Source organism: Coptis chinensis, chromosome 3 (assembly GCF_015680905.1).
Source record: "Coptis chinensis isolate HL-2020 chromosome 3, ASM1568090v1, whole genome shotgun sequence".
NCBI classification, from domain to species: domain Eukaryota; kingdom Viridiplantae; phylum Streptophyta; class Magnoliopsida; order Ranunculales; family Ranunculaceae; genus Coptis; species Coptis chinensis.
Window position 1 is genome coordinate 2166750 of NC_141458.1, and position 20669 is coordinate 2187418.

General features: G+C 37.2%; 1 protein-coding gene and 1 pseudogene across 16 annotated transcripts; one reads left to right on the forward strand and one right to left on the reverse strand.

Annotated features, from left to right (window-relative positions):
• Positions 1 to 368: 368 nt before the first annotated feature.
• Positions 369 to 8594, forward strand: LOC147507198 (protein JINGUBANG-like; annotated as a pseudogene).
• Positions 8595 to 10502: 1908 nt separating this feature from the next.
• LOC147507199 (protein TRIGALACTOSYLDIACYLGLYCEROL 4, chloroplastic-like) lies at positions 10503 to 18228 on the reverse strand. Of its 16 annotated transcripts, XM_086599914.1 has the most exons (11): positions 17915 to 18228; positions 17681 to 17803; positions 15580 to 15836; positions 14946 to 15383; positions 12645 to 12780; positions 12319 to 12520; positions 12116 to 12160; positions 11670 to 11731; positions 11465 to 11553; positions 11036 to 11138; positions 10503 to 10773 (listed from the first exon to the last, which is right to left on the reverse strand). In XM_086599914.1, the coding sequence occupies exons 4-5, from the start codon at positions 15331 to 15333 to the stop codon at positions 12773 to 12775; spliced, it is 396 nt and encodes a 131-aa protein (XP_086456040.1). In that variant the 5' UTR covers positions 15334 to 15383; positions 15580 to 15836; positions 17681 to 17803; positions 17915 to 18228; the 3' UTR covers positions 10503 to 10773; positions 11036 to 11138; positions 11465 to 11553; positions 11670 to 11731; positions 12116 to 12160; positions 12319 to 12520; positions 12645 to 12772. The 16 variants fall into 16 exon arrangements, 15 of the variants coding, with proteins under 15 accessions (XP_086456040.1, XP_086456042.1, XP_086456038.1 ...); XM_086599916.1 differs by lacking the exon at positions 12116 to 12160 and having other exon boundaries at positions 11465 to 11731; positions 12715 to 12780; XM_086599912.1 differs by lacking the exon at positions 12116 to 12160 and having other exon boundaries at positions 11465 to 11731.
• Positions 18229 to 20669: the final 2441 nt, after the last annotated feature.

The following is a 20669-nucleotide window of genomic DNA, read 5'->3' on the forward strand; positions in this document are numbered from 1 at the left end:
ATCCGATATTTACGATATATATCGGTTGACTTTTTGACCATTTTTTAATATAAATCCAATATTTCTAATATATTTCTGATATTTTAAATAGTTTGGACTAGTCACCAAAAAAATAGATATATCCGATATATATCGGTTTTTGGGTACACCGATATATTCATCGATATCGATATTTTGGGCCTTGACTGTAACAACCAGAAACAACGAAAATTGACATGGGCACGCGCCCTTAAAGTACTGTAAGTTGTTCACGGCATGGGCGTGGGCGTTTTTTGGGCAAGACCAATTTTAACGCGCACATGCTCCGACTTCTTCACGCAAACCGAACTTGAGTTTCTCTCCTCATGTGAGGGATAACTCCAACACAAATGCAGGAGGTAAACTATACACTTCTATAGAGAAGTGAACAAGAGTGATGATTACTTAGCTAGCTAGCTAGCCTTAATTTCTTTATATGTCGATGAAAGTTTTATATGGTACCCGTCTAACTATTAAGGAGGGTCGATGATATATGTACGTTTCAGATGCAGATAAGGCGGGTCTGCCTTAACCCTATTCATCTTTTATTTTATTTTTAAAAAAAAAAATTATCACCAAGGGCAACGTGATGATAGAAACATAACGAAACATAATTAGTCACGTTGCTTTCAATTCCTTATTCCCTCCATCTTAATTCTAATTCCTCCATTGCCTAATGAATGGCCCATATTAATATATCATCACCATCAGAATTTATTGAGAGCCTTCAATGCCTTCAATATTCCCAATCTAACACGTACGGATTATATGGGAATTAACATCTTTATATTCAGCCCACCATTTCAATCCTTTTTGGCCAACACATACCTCAACTATTCAACCCATCACCAGGCCAACCTCAGTTTCCTCTCTATATTCATGGAAATCTCTGGCAATAGAATTATAGAACACTATTAAGTGACGAAAAGAGCTCCCAAAAATCACCTCAGCATGAAATATATGAACCTGATCCTCAAAACAGTCGACGTCCTGCAAAATATTATAAGGCTTCATTGACGGACCCATATTCCCCTCCGAGTCCTGAGTCGCCATGGGCATGCACCCCTATTAATCCCTCACCTATATTCACAGGTGAAAGTTGAAACTTGAGTGTCATAGTGAGTGTATGTGAGTTTTTTCCATGCACCCATCTCCATATCTTAACGTACAGACCCATCAGATGAGCAGGTGAACACAGAGCCATCTTCTTGGTTTACAACAATTGCACTGATAGCATCATTGTGTGCTACAAATGAGTCCATGCATCTTTGATCCGATACCCTCCAAGTTTTTACTGTTTTATCCCAGGAACCGGTGTATATATAGTAGCCCTTCTGCATGGTAGTAAGCGAGGCATGAGATACAATCTTGGTGTTGTAACGTTTTCTTCCTTGAGAAGAGGCGAATGAGTTTTGCGGAGGTAGCATTGTGAGTTTCCGTGAAGGAAAATCACCAGAGTTACTTGTCACGCTCGATACCCGAACTTTATGATCCTTGTGTGTTGTGAAAAGCATGTTACCGTAAGCTAATATGGCACGAACATCGCCAGAATTGGTTTTAAGGTATCCCCTCTCTGCGAAATCCATCTGCTTCCATACACGAATATGACTGCTCTCTGAACCCGTAAACACACTGCCATGCAATACTGCAATGGAGAAAATATTTCCTTCATGACGGTGCAGTGATGCAATACATTGGTAGAGAAGAGTTGAAGGAGGTGAGGGATTTCAATCCTGTATACCATGCCTCGCTTACTACCATGCAACACCAAGATTGTATCTCATGCCTCGCTTACTACCATGCAGAAGGGCTACTATTCACCGGTTCCTGGGATAAAACAGTAAAAACTTGGGTATCGGATCAAAGATGCATGGACTCATTTGTAGCACACAATGATGCTATCAGTGCAATTGTTGTAAACCAAGAAGATGCTCTGTGTTCACCTGCTCATCTGATGGGTCTGTTAAGATATGGAGAAGGGTGCATGGAGAGAACTTACATACACTCACTATGACACTCAAGTTTCAACTTTCACCTGTGAATAGAGGTGAGGGATTAATAGGGGTGCATGCCCATGGCGACTAAGGACTCGGAGGGGAATATGGGTTCGTTTTTTTGCTAAAGGGTAATTGCTAAAGGGAATATGGGTCCGTCAATGAAGTCGTATAATATTTTGCAGGACGTCGACTGTTTTGAGGATCAGGTTCATATATTTCATGCTGAGGTGATTTTTGGGAGCTCTTTTCGTCATTATTAATGAAACTTAGTAGTGTTCTATTGTCAGAGATTTCCATGAATATAGAGAGGAAACTGAGGTTGGCCTGGTGATCAATTGGTTGAATAGTTGAGGTATGTGTTGGCCATACAGGATTGAAATCCCTCACCTCCTTCAACTCTTCTCTACCAATGTATTGCATCACTGCACCTTCATGAAGGAAATATTTTCTCCATTGCAGTATTGCCATTTTCTCCATTGCAGTATTGCATGGCAGTGTGTTTACGGGTTCAGAGAGCAGTCATATTCGTGTATGGAAGCAGATGGATTTCGCAGAGAGGGGATACCTTAAAACCAATTCTAGCGATGTTCGTGCCATAGTAGCTTATGGTAACATGCTCTTCACAACACACAAGGATCATAAAGTTCGGGTATGGAGCGTGACAAGTAACTCTGGTGATTTTCCTTCACGGAAACTCACAATGCTACCTCCGCAAAACTCATTTTGCCTCTTCTCAAGGAAGAAAACGTTACAACACCAAGATTGTATCTCATGCCTCGCTTACTACCATGTAGAAGGGCTACTATACACCGGTTCCTGGGATAAAACAGTAAAAACTTGGAGGGTATCGGCTCAAAGATGCTATCAGTGCAATTGTTGTAAACCAAGAAGATGGCTCTGTGTTCACCTGCTCATCTGATGGGTCTGTTAAGATATGGAGAAGGGTGCATGGAGAGAACTCACCTACACTCACTATGACACTCAAGTTTCAACTTTCACCTGTGATTGCCTTGGCCATAAGTTCTTCTCTCAACTCTTGTTACCTTTACTCGGCCTCTTCGGACGGACTTATTAGCATCTGGAAAAAGGAGAAGATTTCAAGTAGATTCAACCATGAAGGATTCTTACAAGGTCATTAATAATTAAATACAGTGTTCTTTGCGTAGTAGCTATGGAAAGATTGATCTTTAGTGGTTCAGAAGATACTACAGTAAGGATTTGGAGGAGAGAAGAAGGCAGTAGTTTTCATGAATGTTTAGCTGTGTTAGATGTGTTAGAGTAACAATTTGTTACTATGTTTAGTATTAGCAAGTATCTTGTAGGATATAGATATATTAACAAGTATTTTGTAATCTTAGTAAGTGTATTATCTTTTCTTAGATATGTGGATTTAGGAGATCTCTGTATTCATGTATATATACTATTAGAAACATCAATAAAGATTATCAGAAATATTCAGTAAAATATATTTGACATGGTATCAAGAGCCAACTCCGATTACCTTTCAATTACCCCATTACTATAGGAATCGGAGTTTTTTTTTGGTGTTTTGTTTTTCTTATTTTTTGGTCATTGTTTGTCTATTGATCTACCAAAAATGACAGACTTACCTACCAATAATGATTCTGTTGTTGTGCATTCCAATAACGATTCCACTGTCATGTCTTCTAACTCGAAGAGTCACTTAGTCATTGCTGCCGGATTTGTTGCCCAGTCAGGTATATCTAACTCTGCTCTTATTGCTTTTACTGAAAATAATGATTGGATAATTGACACGGGTGCTACTGATCATATGACTTGCGATCGCTATAAATTTAACCATTTCTTATTTAGTTGTTCCAAATCAGTCATTACTAATGCTAATGTTGTGTCATCTCCAGTTGTTGGTATTGGCACTGTACCTCTGTCCCTTTCTTTATCTATCCATGATGTTTTATTTGTTCCATCAATAAATTGTAACCTTTTCTCTGTTAGCCAATTAACCAAATCTCATAATTGTGTTGCCTTGTTCTTTTCTACTCACTGTATTTTTCAGAACACCCTTACCAAGGAGAGGATTAGCAGTGGTAAACAAAGTGGAGGATTGTACTATTTGGAGGATGGTTTTCAACGGTCCAATCAAGGAGTCCAAGCTCATGTTATGAGTGACGATAAGGTTAATAAAAATAAATGCGAGATTTGGCTTTGGCATAAACGACTAGGACATCCCTCATTTGGTTATCTTAGGAGATTATTTCCATCTTTATTTAATGGTTGTAGTCTTCTGATTTTGCTTGTGAAACCTGTGTAATGGCGAAAAACCATCGTATTGTTTTCTCTTCGAGTGATGATAGAGCTGATGCTCCTTTTTCTTTAGTTCATTAAAATGTTTGGGGTCCTGCCCCACGTCCTACACATAACGAGATGAAATGGTTTATTACTTTTGTCGATGACTGCACTCGGATGACCTGAGTATATTTTTTGAAACATAAAAGTGATGTCTGTACATTTTTCCCCCTTTTCCATCAGATAGTGCTCACACAGTTTGGCATCTCTGTAAAGGTTGTTTGCTCTGATAATGGGGGTGAGTATTTCAAAAAGGAATTGACTGGTTTTATGCATTCGGCTGGTATTCTACATCAAACCTCTTGCTCTTATTCCCCTCAGCAAAATGGGGTTGTAGAATGAAAAAACAGACATCTTTTGGAGATCACTCAGTCTTTATTAATTGGTGGTCATGTCCCATCTCACTTATGGGGCGAGGCTTTGACCTCTGATGTTTACTTAATGAATCGTACACCTTCTAGTGTTGTCCAATTTTGGAGACCCTTAGATGTGTTTTCTGATCACTATACGCTTCTGCCTATTGTTCATTTAGCACCCTATATCTTCGGGTGTGTGGTGTATGTTCACTTACATACACAACAACGCATCAAACTTGATCCACGTGCGTTGAAGTGTGTCTTTATTGGGTATGACTCAACTCAGAAGGGTTATAAAAGTTATCATCCATCGTCTAATTTTTTTTTTTTGTCTCAATGGATGTCATTTTCCATGAACACGACCTTTTTTATACAGAGATAACTGATTCTTTACTTCAGGGGGAGAATAGGAATGAAATGCAGAATCATGATGATATAATGGTCTTTGATTTATCGGGACCACAATCACCTAGTGATAAAAACTCAATAGAAGAAGTCGATGCAACCCCCACTGAGTGCTTAAATGAAGTCGATGTAACCCCCACTGAGTGTTCAAATGAAGAATGTGAAGATCAAATCCATGATAGTAGATTACCTCCTACAACGGAACTAATCTAATCTTCTCCAGAACAATCTTCTCTAGAAGACTCAGTAGAGATATCGCCTGACTCTATTATTGTTGATTCTAATATTCATGATGTTAACCTACCTAGTCTTAATTCTGAACAAGTTCAATATCATCTTCCACCTCGATCTAACCGTGGCCAACCACCAATTAAATATGAACCTGATCCTAAAGCTAAAGTGAAATATCCCATAAGCAATCATGTGTCATCCCACAAGTTGTCCAAGTCATATGCATCTTATGTACTCTAGTTATCATCTGTCTCCATTCCTAGTAAAATACAAGAAGTTTTAGCAGATTCTAGATGGACCAAAGCTATGACAGAAAAAATGGCAACACTGAAAAAGAATGCCACTTGGAAACTTGTAATCTTACCAAAGGTAAAGAAGACAGTGGGGTGCAGATGGGTATTTATAGTCAAGCTCAAAGTAGATGGAGCTATTGAGAGATACAAAGCTTGACTGGTTGCGGAAGGGTATACACAATCTTATGGTGTAGATTATCAAGAAACTTTTGCACCGGTTGCTAAACTCAATACTGTGAGAGTACTTTTGTCATTAGCAGCTAACAAAGATTGGCCTCTTCTTCAGTTTGATGTAAAAAATGTTTTCCTGCATGGAGATCTTACTGAAGAAGTATATATGGATCCTCCCCTAGGTATACCAGAATACTCAGATACAACAATGGTCTGTAAACCTATGTTGTACGGACACGGACGCGGCGACTCGGTTATATCTAAAAAAAGTAGGACGCGGACGCGGCAAAGGATGCGGAAATTAATTAATATTTATAATTTTATTTTATATAAATTAAACATTAAAAACTAAATTAAATGTATCAACATTCATAAATTCAAAACTATTAAAGATAAATAGCCACAAAATTAAGTTTAATATTTCCTAATCAAACTTTAAAAACATGTCATAAGTCTTAACAAAACAAAAAAAATGAAAAAATTGAGTTTTTTTAATATTATTTTGATTTATTTTTTAATTTTTTAAGTCAAAATCCGCGTCTTGACTGTGTCTTGACCTGCGTCCGATTTAGTTGACTGTGTCTTGACCATGTTGACCGCGTCCGACGCGCGTCCGTGTTCGTGTCCGCGTCCAACGCGAACACAACCTATTAGGAGGTGCGTCCGTGCTTTAGAGCTGTAAACTAAAGAAGGCATTGTATGGGTTAAAACAGTCTCCAAGAGCTTGGTTCGGCAGGTTTACCATGTCTATAAAGAAGTTCGACTACAAACAATGCAACTCGGATCACACTTTGTTTTTAAAACACAGAAGAGGTAAAATCACTGCTTTGATTATCTATGTTGATGATATGGTGGTGAAACGTGATGATCATACAAACAGAGCAACTCGGATCACACTTTGTTTTTAAAACACAGAAGAGGTAAAATCACTACTTTGATTATCTATGTTGATGATATGGTGGTGACAGGTGATGATCATACAAACAGAGCAACTCGGATCACACTTAAATTTGTTTTTAAAACATAGAAGAGGTAAAATCACTGCTTTGATTATCTATGTTGATGATATAGTGGTGACAAATAATGATCATGAGGAGATTTCTAGCTTACAACTGTATTTGGCTTCTGAATTTGAAATGAAACAGCTTGGAGACCTTAAATATTTCCTTGGGATTGAGGTAGCCCGATCAAAGAATGGTATTTTCTTATCCCAGTGGAAATACATTCTTGATTTATTATCTGAGACGGGAATGCTCGGATGTAAGCCAGTTGATACTCCCATTGAGCAGAACCACAAGTTGTTTCTGTGTTTGAATGCAACTCCAACCGATAAGAGGAGATATCAAAAGCTTGTAGGGAAACTGATCTATTTATCGCATACCAGGCCAGATATTGCGTATGCAGTTAGTGTCGTAAGTCAATTCATGCATGACCCACGTAAACCCCATATGGATGCTGTAGAGCGCATATTGAGATATTTGAAATCTGCTCCGGGTAAAGGCTTATTGTTCTCGAAACATGATCACATAAAAGTAGAAGGCTACACTGATGGAGATTGGGCAAGTTCAGCCGACAACAGAAGGTCTACCTCAGGATACTTCACTTTTGTAGGTGGACACCTTGTGACTTGGAGGAGTAAAAAACAGCCAGTAGTATCAAGATCAAGTGCTGAAACTGAATATAGAGGTATGGCATATGGGGTATGTGAATTGTTATGGTTGAGAAATTTGTTGAAGGACTTGGGTTTTAAACCAAGAGTGGAAATGAATCTATATTGTGACAATACGTCAGCTATAGAGATAGCTCATAATCCTGTTCAACATGATCGGACGAAGCATATGGAGATCGATAGACATTTTATCAAAGAGAAACTTGAAGCTGGAATTATTACTTTTCCATTTGTAAAGTCTAAAGACCAACTAGTAGACATCCTTACTAAAGCAGTGGCTAGCAAGGTGTTTAATGATTCTCTTGTCAAGTTGGGTATGTGCGATATCCACGCACCAACTTGAGGGGGTACTGAAATAAGGTAGGCGCCGTACCAACCACCACCGGAGGTTCGCTAAGACAAAGGCCTTGCGGGGCGCCTTTGGCCGATATATCCAAGCGCGGGGCGCACTCAACTCTTTTCAAGTTGGGCATGTGCGATATCCACGCACCAACTTGAAGGGGGGGGGGGTGTTAGAGTAACAATTTGTTACTATGTTTAGTATTAGCAAGTATCTTGTAGGATATAGATATATTAGCAAGTATCTTGTAATCTTAGTAAGTGTATTATCTTTTCCTAGATATGTGGATCTAGGAGATCTCTGTATTCATGTATATATACTACTAGAAACATCAATAAAGATTATCAGAAATATTCAGTAAAACATCTTTGACAAGATGGACACCGAGGGCTTGTTCGATCTTTGGCTGCTTGCCTGGAGAATTTTGTTATGGGATTCTTAGTATTTAGTGCAAGTATGGATGGAACATTTAAGGTGTGGAGAGTCAGGATTTTTCCTGAAGAAAAGAACACGAAAGCAAAGATGATGAGTCCAGTCGAGTGATCCAAAGATGAAACTCATGGAATATGAAACAGTGAAGAGCAGTGATCTAAACACCAAATTCATGGAGTATGAAATAAGTCCAATGTTGTCTCCATCTTGGGTACAGAAGAAGCTCCAAGGTGACCATTTATTTCATTAAAATAAAGATTCATTAGAGCAAGTCCAATGGAGAGCTGCTATAACGGGTTGCTATAGTACCGCCATGTAGGAGTTTTAGCATTTTTGGCCACCCAACTAAATTTGAGAGGTAAAAAACTCAAAATCAGTTCTAATATATGGTGGCGTTGAAGATAGGGGTGCTAAAGGGATAAGGACAATACAGTTTCTGCCGTCCGTCCATTAGTTGTTGCAAACTTAAGTTGAAATGGATAGATGGCACAGTTTTTGCAGTCCATCGAAATTTAATACACAGATGGCAAAAATTGTGTCGTCTTTCTCTCGAAACTTATTATGGCAACTACTAGACAAGACCACAAATTTAACTAGGTTTATCACACTAGCCAAATTGAGGAGTCTTCTATTAGAATATGTCCAATATGGAAAGTCCCATGTTTCTATAAGTGTGGACATCCATATCTAATAGTTTCTATTATCATGTTTTAGTTTTAGTATAAGTATGTAACTCTGGGTAGAGAACAATAAATCTCAGACTCTATATTCTAACCCTAATCAATCTCTAGTCTTCTCAGTTCTTATTCTTGGTTTATCTAGTATATCAATGTAACAACTCTCCTAACATCACCGCTAACATAGAATTTAACATGGTATCAGAGCGAGGTTCAGTGGTATGCTAGGAGAGGAATCCCAAGAAAAAAATCAAGTCTTTTTAATTTTTTAGTATAGTATTCAAGTCAAGTTTCAAGAAGAAGAAGGATTTCTCACAAGAAGAAGTTCTTATATCTCAATTCAAGTTTCAATCTTTCTCTAGAAGGATTTACTGTTCACCGGTACTGTTCATCGTCATGTTAAAGTAAGTTTTCAAGATTCCGATAGTGTTTAAAGTTTGTTTGAAGAATGCTTGGAGAGAGATCCGAAGTTTCTCAGTATTGGTTTCTTAATATTGTTTCGCTTTCGCAATCTATGTCTTCCACAATCTCTCTGTCTTAGTACTGAAAAGAGGGGCACAACCTCTTTTTATCCCGGAGTCTTTGAAGTTAGTATTGGACGAGACGCGCACGCGCTCAGTCCGCACACCAAAAGTTGTTTTTAGTATTGTTCGTTTTGTATTCAGAGAAGAGGACGCGTGCCCCCTCAAGTAAAGCCTTGCCTAAGGGGCGCACGCGCCCTGAGTACTAGAAGTTGGAAAAGTAGAGAGCGCGGATGCCCCTATTTTGCCTAAGGTTTGAGCGCGCCCGCCCTAAAAACACTGGAAGTCTCGTCAAGCAAGAACGCACCTGCGCCCTTACACAGACAATCTTGGGCGCGCCCACACCCATGCCTCCACATATCAGTTTTCGAGATTTTTGAAGTATCAAGCCTTTAGAAGGTAGTTTGTACTCTCATCTAGGATTGGAGGGGTAGTATTGTTTGTATACCATTATGGATGTTTAGGTTTTTAGCTTCCGCGCAGTTGGTATTGATGTCGTCTTCTGTCTCAGTTTCTAGAACATGATCAAGTTGTTTGTTTGAAATATTATTGAGGCACATGACCTCTATCTCACGAGAAAATATTCTTTCCATCTTCCACTGTTCTAGAAATTCACAGTCATAAAAAGGCGTGCCCACCCTCCAGTCCTCCACCCTCTATAGTGAGTATAGAAGTATTGTTTTTTTTTTAAGTGGGCATTGGTTGGTTGTATAAGTTAGTATTTAGTTTTCTCTGTTTCAACATTACACCAAAATAGTTTTTTTGTGATGCCAAAATGGCATCACAAATAATTTTAGTGACACCATTTTGGCGTCACAATTTGGCGTCAATTATTTTTGTGATGCCATTTTGTCGTCACAAATATTTGTGACGCCAAAATGGCGTCGCAAAATATAGTGATGCCATTTTGACGTCACAAATTTGTGACGTCAAAATAGCGTCACAAAATGTTAGGTGTCACAAATTTTGTGACATCGTTTTGGCGTCACAAAATATATTTTAGAAAAAAAAAAAAAAAAAATGGTTGCTATACATCCACCTTATAGTCTTACACCCTGTAAAAAAACTCATTTAAAACACCGTCCACTCTATAGAATACAAAATTACACCATCAATCCCATTCAAGAATATATAATATTCATTCCATCCCTTTCAAAATTATGAAGTCCCTTGCAAGACTAAATACTTATATTTCTCAAGCAAAAATACTATGCTATATTACATTGTGTTTACAACTAGCTACCTAGAAAGAAAGTCTTATTAGAAAGTGCCCAAATTGTTGCAATATGGACCACCTCCATTCTTCAAGGCGAAACAAACCGATGCCACATGCTTTGCCTGTTTCATTTAACAGAGTTTAGATAGACTAATCTACTTAAATTATAACGAGAGATAGTTTAGTTCCAACATATTTTTACACTAAAGATAGTCAAAACATACTAAACATAAAATTTCTAAGTTTGAAGATGCAACAAAAACCGGTGGCGAAAGCAATGTCATAACGTTTCACAATTTATTTACACTAGTGAATGTATTGAAATATTGGTAAGCACAATGAACCACAAGTTACCCGAGAAAAATAAACAAAGATTTTTCAAACCTGAACTTAAAATATATGAAAACAGTCCACCCCTAATCTCCACATCTTCATGGCCTTGCACATTAACTCTGTAGTTCCCCATCCTTAGAGTCTCAATTATCACCTATGAAGTAAACATACATTTAAGGTGTCGATAAGTGATAATGAACTAGGATATATAACATTAGTAGGACAAAAACTTATCGACTTTAAGAAACCCATATTATGAGAATTTGTACACATGCGCACCATCAAGACATTAACATAGATGTTGCGTAAAATCAGCCAAGATACTTTGCTTTTAATATGGGTATGAGGCATAAATTTTCAGGTTTAATCATAATAACACACGCTCGACTGTGTTTTAGTGAAGTAACACACGCTCGACTGTGTTTTAGTAAAGTAAGAGTTTTAGTGAATTAATAGTACAACAGTGAATTAAGTGGAAACCTCAATTAAGCCTTGCGTGCTAATTCTTAGTGAAGATAAGTGCCACTGTCATCATCCTCACAAAATATCAGCTCCTATACTCCTAGTTTCTAAAGTTCACAATAAAGGAACACCATAAACATTCGCGCCTTTTTTTATATATAAACAGATCAAATTGTGCAAATGAACTACATTCTTCCAAGGATGCCCCCCATGGAAAGGAGACCATAATCACAAATAAATCAGCTCTCGTCTTTGCAAGGGTGATAAGTTGGAGCTCATGACCACCTAATGGGAAAACAAAACTGGTTTGAGTAGTTCTCTTCATTTTATTGTCACAAAAAATTAGTACTACTTACAAGAAAGGTCAAAAGAGAGTGACTTAATAGTTGAATTTTACCACTTACGAGAGTGATGTGCACTTCTTTATTTAAATAACATGTAGGTCTTTGCTCTTCGAAGCTCGTGGGCAAGCTTTTTTCTTCGTTGGGAATCATGATGTGATTCATTAACAAAGCGTGGACCATTTTTGTTTATTTTACCCATTTATTTTATTTCTTTATTAGTTTTCTGATTACTTTAAGAAACCTTATGCAATCGTTACAGACTTTATTTGATTAAAAAATCATCATGAACCAATTTAATATTGTCGAAAAGAGGAGAACTTCCAACCTCCTATTTCGGGAGTGTACTTTCTCTAAAGCAGTCTGGGAGTTCCTGGACCAGTTTGAGAGGTTTTGGAAGGCAACAAGATAAACAAGAGTTAATGCAAGAGACCACAAGCTAAGATTTCTATCATTTTTCTATTAGCATTATTTTTACATATAAGTAATGACAAGATCTATCAAATATAAAAAGAGATTTAAAGGCCATACCTGGTAAAAAGCTTTTGTAAGGTGAGAATAGAATTTCAATTTCTTTATCAGGGGTACCACATCAGAACTTTGTGGGTACCTTACATCTGGAGACTTTAACCTATTCAATGTCATAAATGTGACACGTCCACCTTTTTCTGAGTTATGGGACCTAATTATCCTGGTTGAGATTTCATCAGAATCAACCACCACATGGAATAAGCTGCACAAAAAGATTAATTACCGTAGAGAATGAGTTAAAACGCAAGCATACAAAAATGAACAAGATTTTTTATATTTTTGTTTTTTGTTTTTGTTTGCCAAGAACCAGTATAGCATCACCCTACCTGTTTCCAGCAGTAACTTCAACAGCAGTGAAAAATTTCTCATCACAACTAAGCAACTCTATAATTGTACCATGAACTCCAACGATCTTGTGGTCATGACATAGCCTTCGAACAGAAGTCAATCCCGTCTAATATCCTGAAAAGCATAGCAAAAACCAATGACAAAAGCAGATCAAATGTGAGTGGTATTCATGATTGTCAGCGGTGTCTGCACTAGCATCCAGATCATGTATCATAATATGGAAGCACAACGCCATATCTAGTTCAGTCAAAAATCACCTTCACACATTCCTGTTCTAAGTTATGCATTTTCGTTCAAAAGGTTGAAATAAATGTTCCGTATTAAAATGCTTCCAAGGGCCAAAAACAGGGATGGACCATGCAGTGTATCAATATGGTTTCAGCCTTTCAGGGAATCAGTGTATTCATAATGATAAAAAGAATCTTCCGATACTTTTATCGTTACATAGCCTTCCAGCAGAAGTCAAACCCTGTCTTATATCCTCAAAAGCATAGCGAAAAACAATGATAAGATCAGTCACTTCAAGTACAAGAAGCATTCATGCTTGGTGGTGTTGTCTGCAATAGCATCCAGATTGCATCCAATACAATTCAATCGAGAGTCTCATTCACTGTTCACATCTATGCTCTATAGTCTATATGATGCATTTTCGTTGAAAATGTTAAATATAGATGTTCCGTATGAAGATAAGATGCTTTTCGGGATGTCTGGAAGCACCTTTGTGAATTACACTTACAAGAAGTTATGCTCGCTCGGGCTTTCGCCTGTCTTTCCTTTCGCTTTGGACGAGGATTCTTCCCATCCAGCCACCTAGGCGAGGAAGCCTATCCAGCCTCAGATGCGTCTCATGAGTCTAAGACTATAGAACTTGATACCTAGATATCTAGCTACTAGGAACAGCCTAGCTAGTCAGATACAAAGGAAAGAGCAGATAAAACAACGGATAAGTAGAAGCGGAAACCTATTATACTAGATATGCATTGCTGCTCTTGGAGTCTAAGACTTCTAACTCTTTAGCCTCATTGGACTCAAGGACATATCAAAGATTAACTCAATGATCAGGGCCACATAGTGTGAAACGCACTTTGGTGAACCTTGAATAAAACTTGACAGTAATCCAAACAACCTAAACAGTTGCAATAAAAACCCCAAACCAGTTTACTTGCAAACTTATTGTACACAATATAAGCCATCTTGCTTCTATGTTCTTAAGTACCTTTAAGGCACAACAGCCTCCTAGCGCCTGAGGTGAGAGGTGAGAGTCAAGAAAAGGTGCCAAAAACTAGAATATGTATTTATAAACTATTTCTGAATAGAAATACTTATTAATGTAAGGAATTCCTAAATTTAAACATTATAAAGCATTGTATACTCTTAACTAATCACAATAAGTTTGAATTCTTGTTACCAATAACGTTATTACAACTTTTAACTCTTAAATAGTCTTCAACTACCAATTATCTGTTTGCTTGAGGAAATAGTAGCAACCGTAATGGTATCGATGGAAACTAAATTAAAACATGACAAAAGGACACGCATTACAAATTTAGGAATTCCCCCAAAATATTAAAGTATCCAAAAAATTGTCATCCTCAAGTCTCTAGGACGTCATCCATCATCATATTCAACAAAAACATTAATGAAAATTTAGTGAATCTTGATGCAGCTTGTTGACAAAGGTGTCGCCAAGGTCGGTGCCCCTACACGCCAGTTGGAAAACGTAGCTCCTAGCCTCCTTCTGACAAGATAGGGAGACGCCTAAGCCACGCTGATTCTGGTGTGTGTGTGTACTAAGGGTTGGGTGGGGGAGCTTCTTGACGATGCTTGCGGGGATGTGGGGGAAGGTCTCCCCATTTTGTCTTATATGAAATTAACGTGGGTGAATTCAAACCAAATGGAGAGCAAGATGATTCCAAAATAGAGAACCACTGTCACTGAATAAACAGGAAACTATACTACACTTTGCTCTATGTATTCTTTATGTTATTCTCTTGGGAGGAGCATAGTCTACCCTACCTTTAAAAGAAAGTAAGAAACTAATGAACCAAGTAATTAGTTTTACCATGCAGGCAGAGTCTGTAAACTAAATAGGCATCATACTGAAGCAAACAAGGCATGCATCACATGCACAGGTAAAGTTCACCAAATTTCAGTTTTCCAGTCTTACAGCAGAAACATTGTTTAGAAATTTTTAGAATCAAAGTAATGAATAAGAAAGGCAGTAACATTTCACAAGAAGGAATAGGAGGAACTATCCGAGCATAAGGAAGGAAAATTACCAAGGATTCCCGATATTGCAGCATGAGGTTCTTTGAGACGTACATCATAAGAAGGCCACAAAAATTTACCCTTCTCTGTCGTAATAATGATATCTTTTTGTTTCTCTTCTTGTCTCCAAATGTCACTGCTCTTCTCATAAGAGAAGGCAGCTTTTGCACATATTCCAGGCATTAAAGCTAAAGGCGGGTCACCATTTATGGCATTAACAGCCTGCGGATGGCCACTATTTTTGTTCACACCAAACCGGTATCTCAATCCAGAATCAGAAATGAGAGATGACATATCCAATGAGATCGACTCTGGTACATCCCAATATTTTCCGTTACGGTCAATGAAAAGCTCAGGCCATGCTGCTTCCGTTGTAATATCATGTTCAGGTAGCTGCATTTTCAAGAAACTCTGAGAAATGATCTGGTAGATCTTTCATAAACAAGTACCTTACAGGAATAAAGTAGCTCATAAGTCGTTAAACGTTCCAAGAAACAATTATTTTATCTTTGCCTCAACACCACCACAAAAGTACATATAGAAAGAAATAAATTAATTAAAAGCGTCGGATCATCCCATGGAGGATCAAAGACTTGACAATACACAAGTCCTATGTCTTTTGGGTGTCATTTTTGGAATAAATACTTTATGGATTTGTTATAGTTTTTCTCCATAGCTTATCCTTGAAAGCATATAGGATTTTCAAAAGACATACGATCAATTACCAAGGAGAGGAGACCACTTAAATATGATGAAACAAATGAAAGCCTTGTTGCATGCAATTCAGAAGGAGGGATAAACAGCAGCAACTTCGCTAGTCTATGTATAGCTTTGACAAAGAGACTTGAAATTCCCTAGCTGATTTAGAGAAAGGACAAGACCTCTGACAGCTGCGAGGCAAGCTATATAACAAGAATCAAGAGAGAAATTGGTAGAGATATGGTGTGAGAGAAAGATAGCAACAAAAATATGCACAACAATTGAGTAACAAGATGACAGATGTGTTATGATAAAAAAAAAAGACCTGATGAGTGATGACCAACAAAGTCGTCTATCTTTCTTCTCCAGAATACTCTGGATTTGATAAGTTTTCTTTCTTGGTTGTGAGCGGAAAAAGCGAGGAAATCCTAAGGTTACATGGTCTTGATACTATATGATTTTTTAAAAAAAAGTTCAAAGAAAAACTGGTTGACATTTTCTAACAACAGAACAAGAATTTCATTATAGATGTAGGAAATACAAAGCATGCTTCCTTAGCAGCGCACTAAGAAAGCCCTACAACCAAATTAAATGAATTACAAAATATTCCCACTATATAAAAAAAGTTCCTTAAATCCTAAACCCTAAACCCTAAACCCTAAACCCTAAACCTCACTAAAAGCCTAAAGAGAATTCCCTTTTGATTCTAGGATGATCCGGTGCATATCTCTCTTAGCATTGTGAAAAACCCTGCTATTCCTTTCCTTCCACAAAACCCATATGGATCTCGGATTAGAACCCAAGTCACATTGACACAGATATGCGTGTCAGTTTCCGACATGGATACGGAGTGTCTGACTCAGGGACCTATATGAATAGGACATGGATACAGCTAACTATAAATAAAACTATTACCTTTTTTATAGTTACAAATAATTATGGGGCTCACGACCTTAAAAAGCGTCTCCTTACAGATATATAATTATGAAAGTGGCATATCATCGAGTTGTAACTATGTTAATAAATTATTTTATTAGTCTTTTAGAGTGCAGAAAAAATACTTTGAACTCGTATGCATAACGTGTCCGTGTGTCCGACACAGATTATTTTAAGAATATGAAGTTTTCATGTTACTAAGGCTAAAAAGGGACTGATAGTAACAACTGAAAATTGAATAATTGATGAATCATCCTTTTGTTCACTCTCCCTTCCTGGTAATATTTCCTGGACTTGATAAATCTAACACATTTGACTAATATACCAACTGATTTTATATGGTGCTGAAATCATCTTTTTTCCCCCATATTGGACTACAAGCTACATATATTTCCAAAAACCTGCCCTTCCAAATGAAAGCATCTTCACGTACAATATAAATAGAAAAAAAAATATATGAACAAGGACATGTTCATTGGAACCACAATACATTTCACAAATGCTTGTGGCATACAGTTGAGCATTGCTAGTGAGTTACTACTAGCTGGTCAATGAATCCAAATATTTCTGCCAGTGAATGGAGGGTATTTCTGTGCATTAAATTATGTTATTTAAACTTAGTGATATAGGTAAAAGAGCATAATCCCTTTCCCTATTGTGCTCCATTTTTTCTTTTGGACATAGTGAATTAGGTACAGCTAAATGATTTTAAATGACTTTTGCATATGCCTATGTGTCATGGACTTATGATATTGCTTTATTATTGTCATTATTATCATTTTCTCTTTGCTATAATCATCTCATGGGGGTGTGTTATATCTGCATAGTTAGAAGCACCATAAGCAATCAGTAAAATGGTCCATCCAAATAATAAGTTACCCCTAGTGGCTAGTGTAAGTAAGCTCCCTACAAGGAAAGACAGGATCTTTTGACTCAATTGAATGCACTTCTTGATCATTAATCGTGACTAGTATTGGTGCTATAGTTTTAACCAGACAGCTAAAAGCCACAAACACAAATTGCTCACTAGAGCAGCATTAACCTCATGCCAAGGCCTTAAAGGGGTATGAAACAAAGACTGGGCGAGAATCAAGACATACGAGTTATGTACCTTGCAATAAAAACTTAAAATAAGCTAATGGTGCTTCCTGTACTTGAATTTGACACAAGGTCTGCTGCCTAAACTGAATATGTTCCTAGAATGTCCTATTCAACAAAAGTATATAAAACATTCCTGCCAACATTACAAGGAAATAATGTGACGATAATCAGGAATTAAATATTTTGAAATCACAATAAAAAGAAACCCATAAAAAATTTCTAACTAAAAACGAGGAATTCTTACCAGATTAATCGAAACGATTTTTTGGAAGTGAGCCTTGCATCCAGGAGAGACGTAGAGAAGAAACCACAGTGACGATTGAAAAGAGGGAGATTTAGCGCTATGTTTTTTTGCCCTATTTTCAGTTTTATTTTTTTGGTTTTTCGATCGAGTGGTTTTGAGACCCCTTTATCCATGTTAGGTGTAATTTTGGGAAAAACATAAACAGGTGGAATTCGAATATATCGAGAAAGGTGGAGAACAAGAGTTTCTCATTTGGTGTTCTTAATTTGAGGTCGAGAAGAAATCGAAGTCTTTGGACACAGTTTCGTGTTGATGTTTCGTCCACTCGCACATGCCCAACACGTGCGTTGTTATCTTTAAATTCTTTGATGCCACCTTGTAGTCAGTATATTTTCTAAACATTTCTTAAATAAATTAAATAAATTATTTGATTAATTGTGACGGCAAAACTCACACACTGACGTCATTATGGCGTCACAAAATGAAAAAAGCCCCTGTCACAAAAAAAAACTGTTATGGTGTAGTGCAAGTTCAAGTCGGAATAGACAAATCTTTGTAAGTTCTTACTCAGCCTTGTATATTCCAACTTGAGAGGGAGAATATGGAGATATGAAGACATTCAGTAGTATATGAGGGAAGGAGAATATGGAGACGTATGAGAAAGAGTACTCATGTCTCCATATTCCAGCATGCCTTGACGAACTCTTCATGACAAAGCATATCTACTATTCAGTCTTCAGTATTCAGGTAATAGTCAAGCCTAAACTGCAGTATTCAGTTTTAGGTAGCAGTCAAGCCTAAACTGTCAGTATGTTTTGTGCTTGATCAAGCCTTAACTCCAAATATGTTTCGGTAGCGATCCACGCCAAAACCGCCAATTATATTTCGTGTTGATCGAGCCCTAAACTGCCAAGATATGTTTCCGTGCGATCAAGCCTTAATCGCCGGTTTGTTTCAGTGCTTGATCCAAAAGCGCCCATTATATTTCGTAGCGATCCGCCTAAAGCGCCAATATATTTCAGGTAGTAGTCACGCCAAAACTGCACGTATGTTTCAGGTAGCAGTCAATTTATAACTACACCAGTATTCAGTATTCAGGAGTACCCATAATAGTATTTTGTTTACATTAACAGTGATATTGATAGTAACAGCCAAGAAGCGCACATCAAGTCAGTGTTATTGTTTTCAATTTATATTATGACAGCCATAACATCGAATGGAGTGAGTAGTAGCCAAGCAGCGCGCCACTAAACCGGTGTTCTGATTTCAATTTGTGATTGTGGTACACCTTCAGTATTCATGTTAGGTCATTGCCTACACCAATAGTTTCACCTCCAAAACGTCTCAACAGTTGTTCAAGTTCTTTAACTAAAGACAGTTTTATGCGAAAGGGGAGCAGTATTCTTATATTTTGTTTTTTGTAATCCAAGCTGTAATTTGCATAGTTTGCATAATTACAGTTTGAGGGAGTATTAGAATATGTCAGTATTAGAATGTGTCCAATATGGAAAGTTCTATGTTTCTATAAATGTAGACATCCATATCTAGTAGTTTTTATTATCATGTTTTAGTTTTAGTATAAGTATGTAACTCTGGGTAGAGAAAAATAAATATCAGATTCTATATTCCAACCCTAATCAATCTCTAGTCTTCTCAATTCTTATTCTTGGTTTCTCTAGTATATCAATATAACAACTCTCCTAGCATCACCACTAATACAGAATTTAACACCTTCCAACTCCATTGGAATGACATTTTGGTTTTTTGGGTGCTATAGGCCCCCATTGGACTTGCTCTTATAAGCTCCAAGTTTGAAATTTTTATGTGTTGTTAGTCTTGCTAGGTATGTTAGGAATGCTATAAAATTAAATGGACTTGGACAACTGACAACATTTCATGAGACGATGGGAATATTTATGTACAGTTCAGATATGTGTATCTATGCGCCTTAAGAGTGGTGGTTCAATAAAATGTCTACTTTTGTGTTGGGTTGCAGTCAAGATGATGAGCAGTATGTCACAGCCCAAATTTCTAAACAATAACAAAGTGAATATTTAAAATATAAATATCTCAAACATACAAAACCCAAACTATGACGGGGTGGATACAACACATACAAAACCCCTTAAAAGCCATATTATAAAAGAATCCACTTAAAATTTCACAATCCCCATAATTATCTGACATCACTTTATTAAGCTATCTTCCGTCCAAACAAAACATCAAACAAACTCTAAGAATAAAAGTTTTCAATATCTTATTCTCATGTCATGCTGAAATGTAAACTACGTTATTACATTCTTTCAATAAGAATCGGACCTAATAAAAGAACTAACTGACTGCTCGCAAGAATCCAAATCACACGCTGCGGTTCCACTGCCTTCCACCTATGTTCCCAAGAACACACTCACGTTGCCAAAACAAAGCAAACATGGGTCAGCAAAATGGAATTTCTTTGGTATGAGTAGACTAACCACATATAAACATTTCCAATCTTTACTTATCAAACTACCACTTTAAATATATCATAAATTAATCATTCTCAGCTTAGAAGACAGGTAGTTCCGTCATTTCAACCGGCATAGTTTCTTCCCAAGCAAGACTTTCATTCTATTAACTCATTATAATAACTCGTTTTAATAACTAAGTAATTGAATTAAAAACTTACCGATATCCCCTTTTGTATAAGGGTAGGACCGCGTCCCTGCACAAAATATTATTAAGTCCTACCCTCCTGCAAAAGAAAGTTATAAAT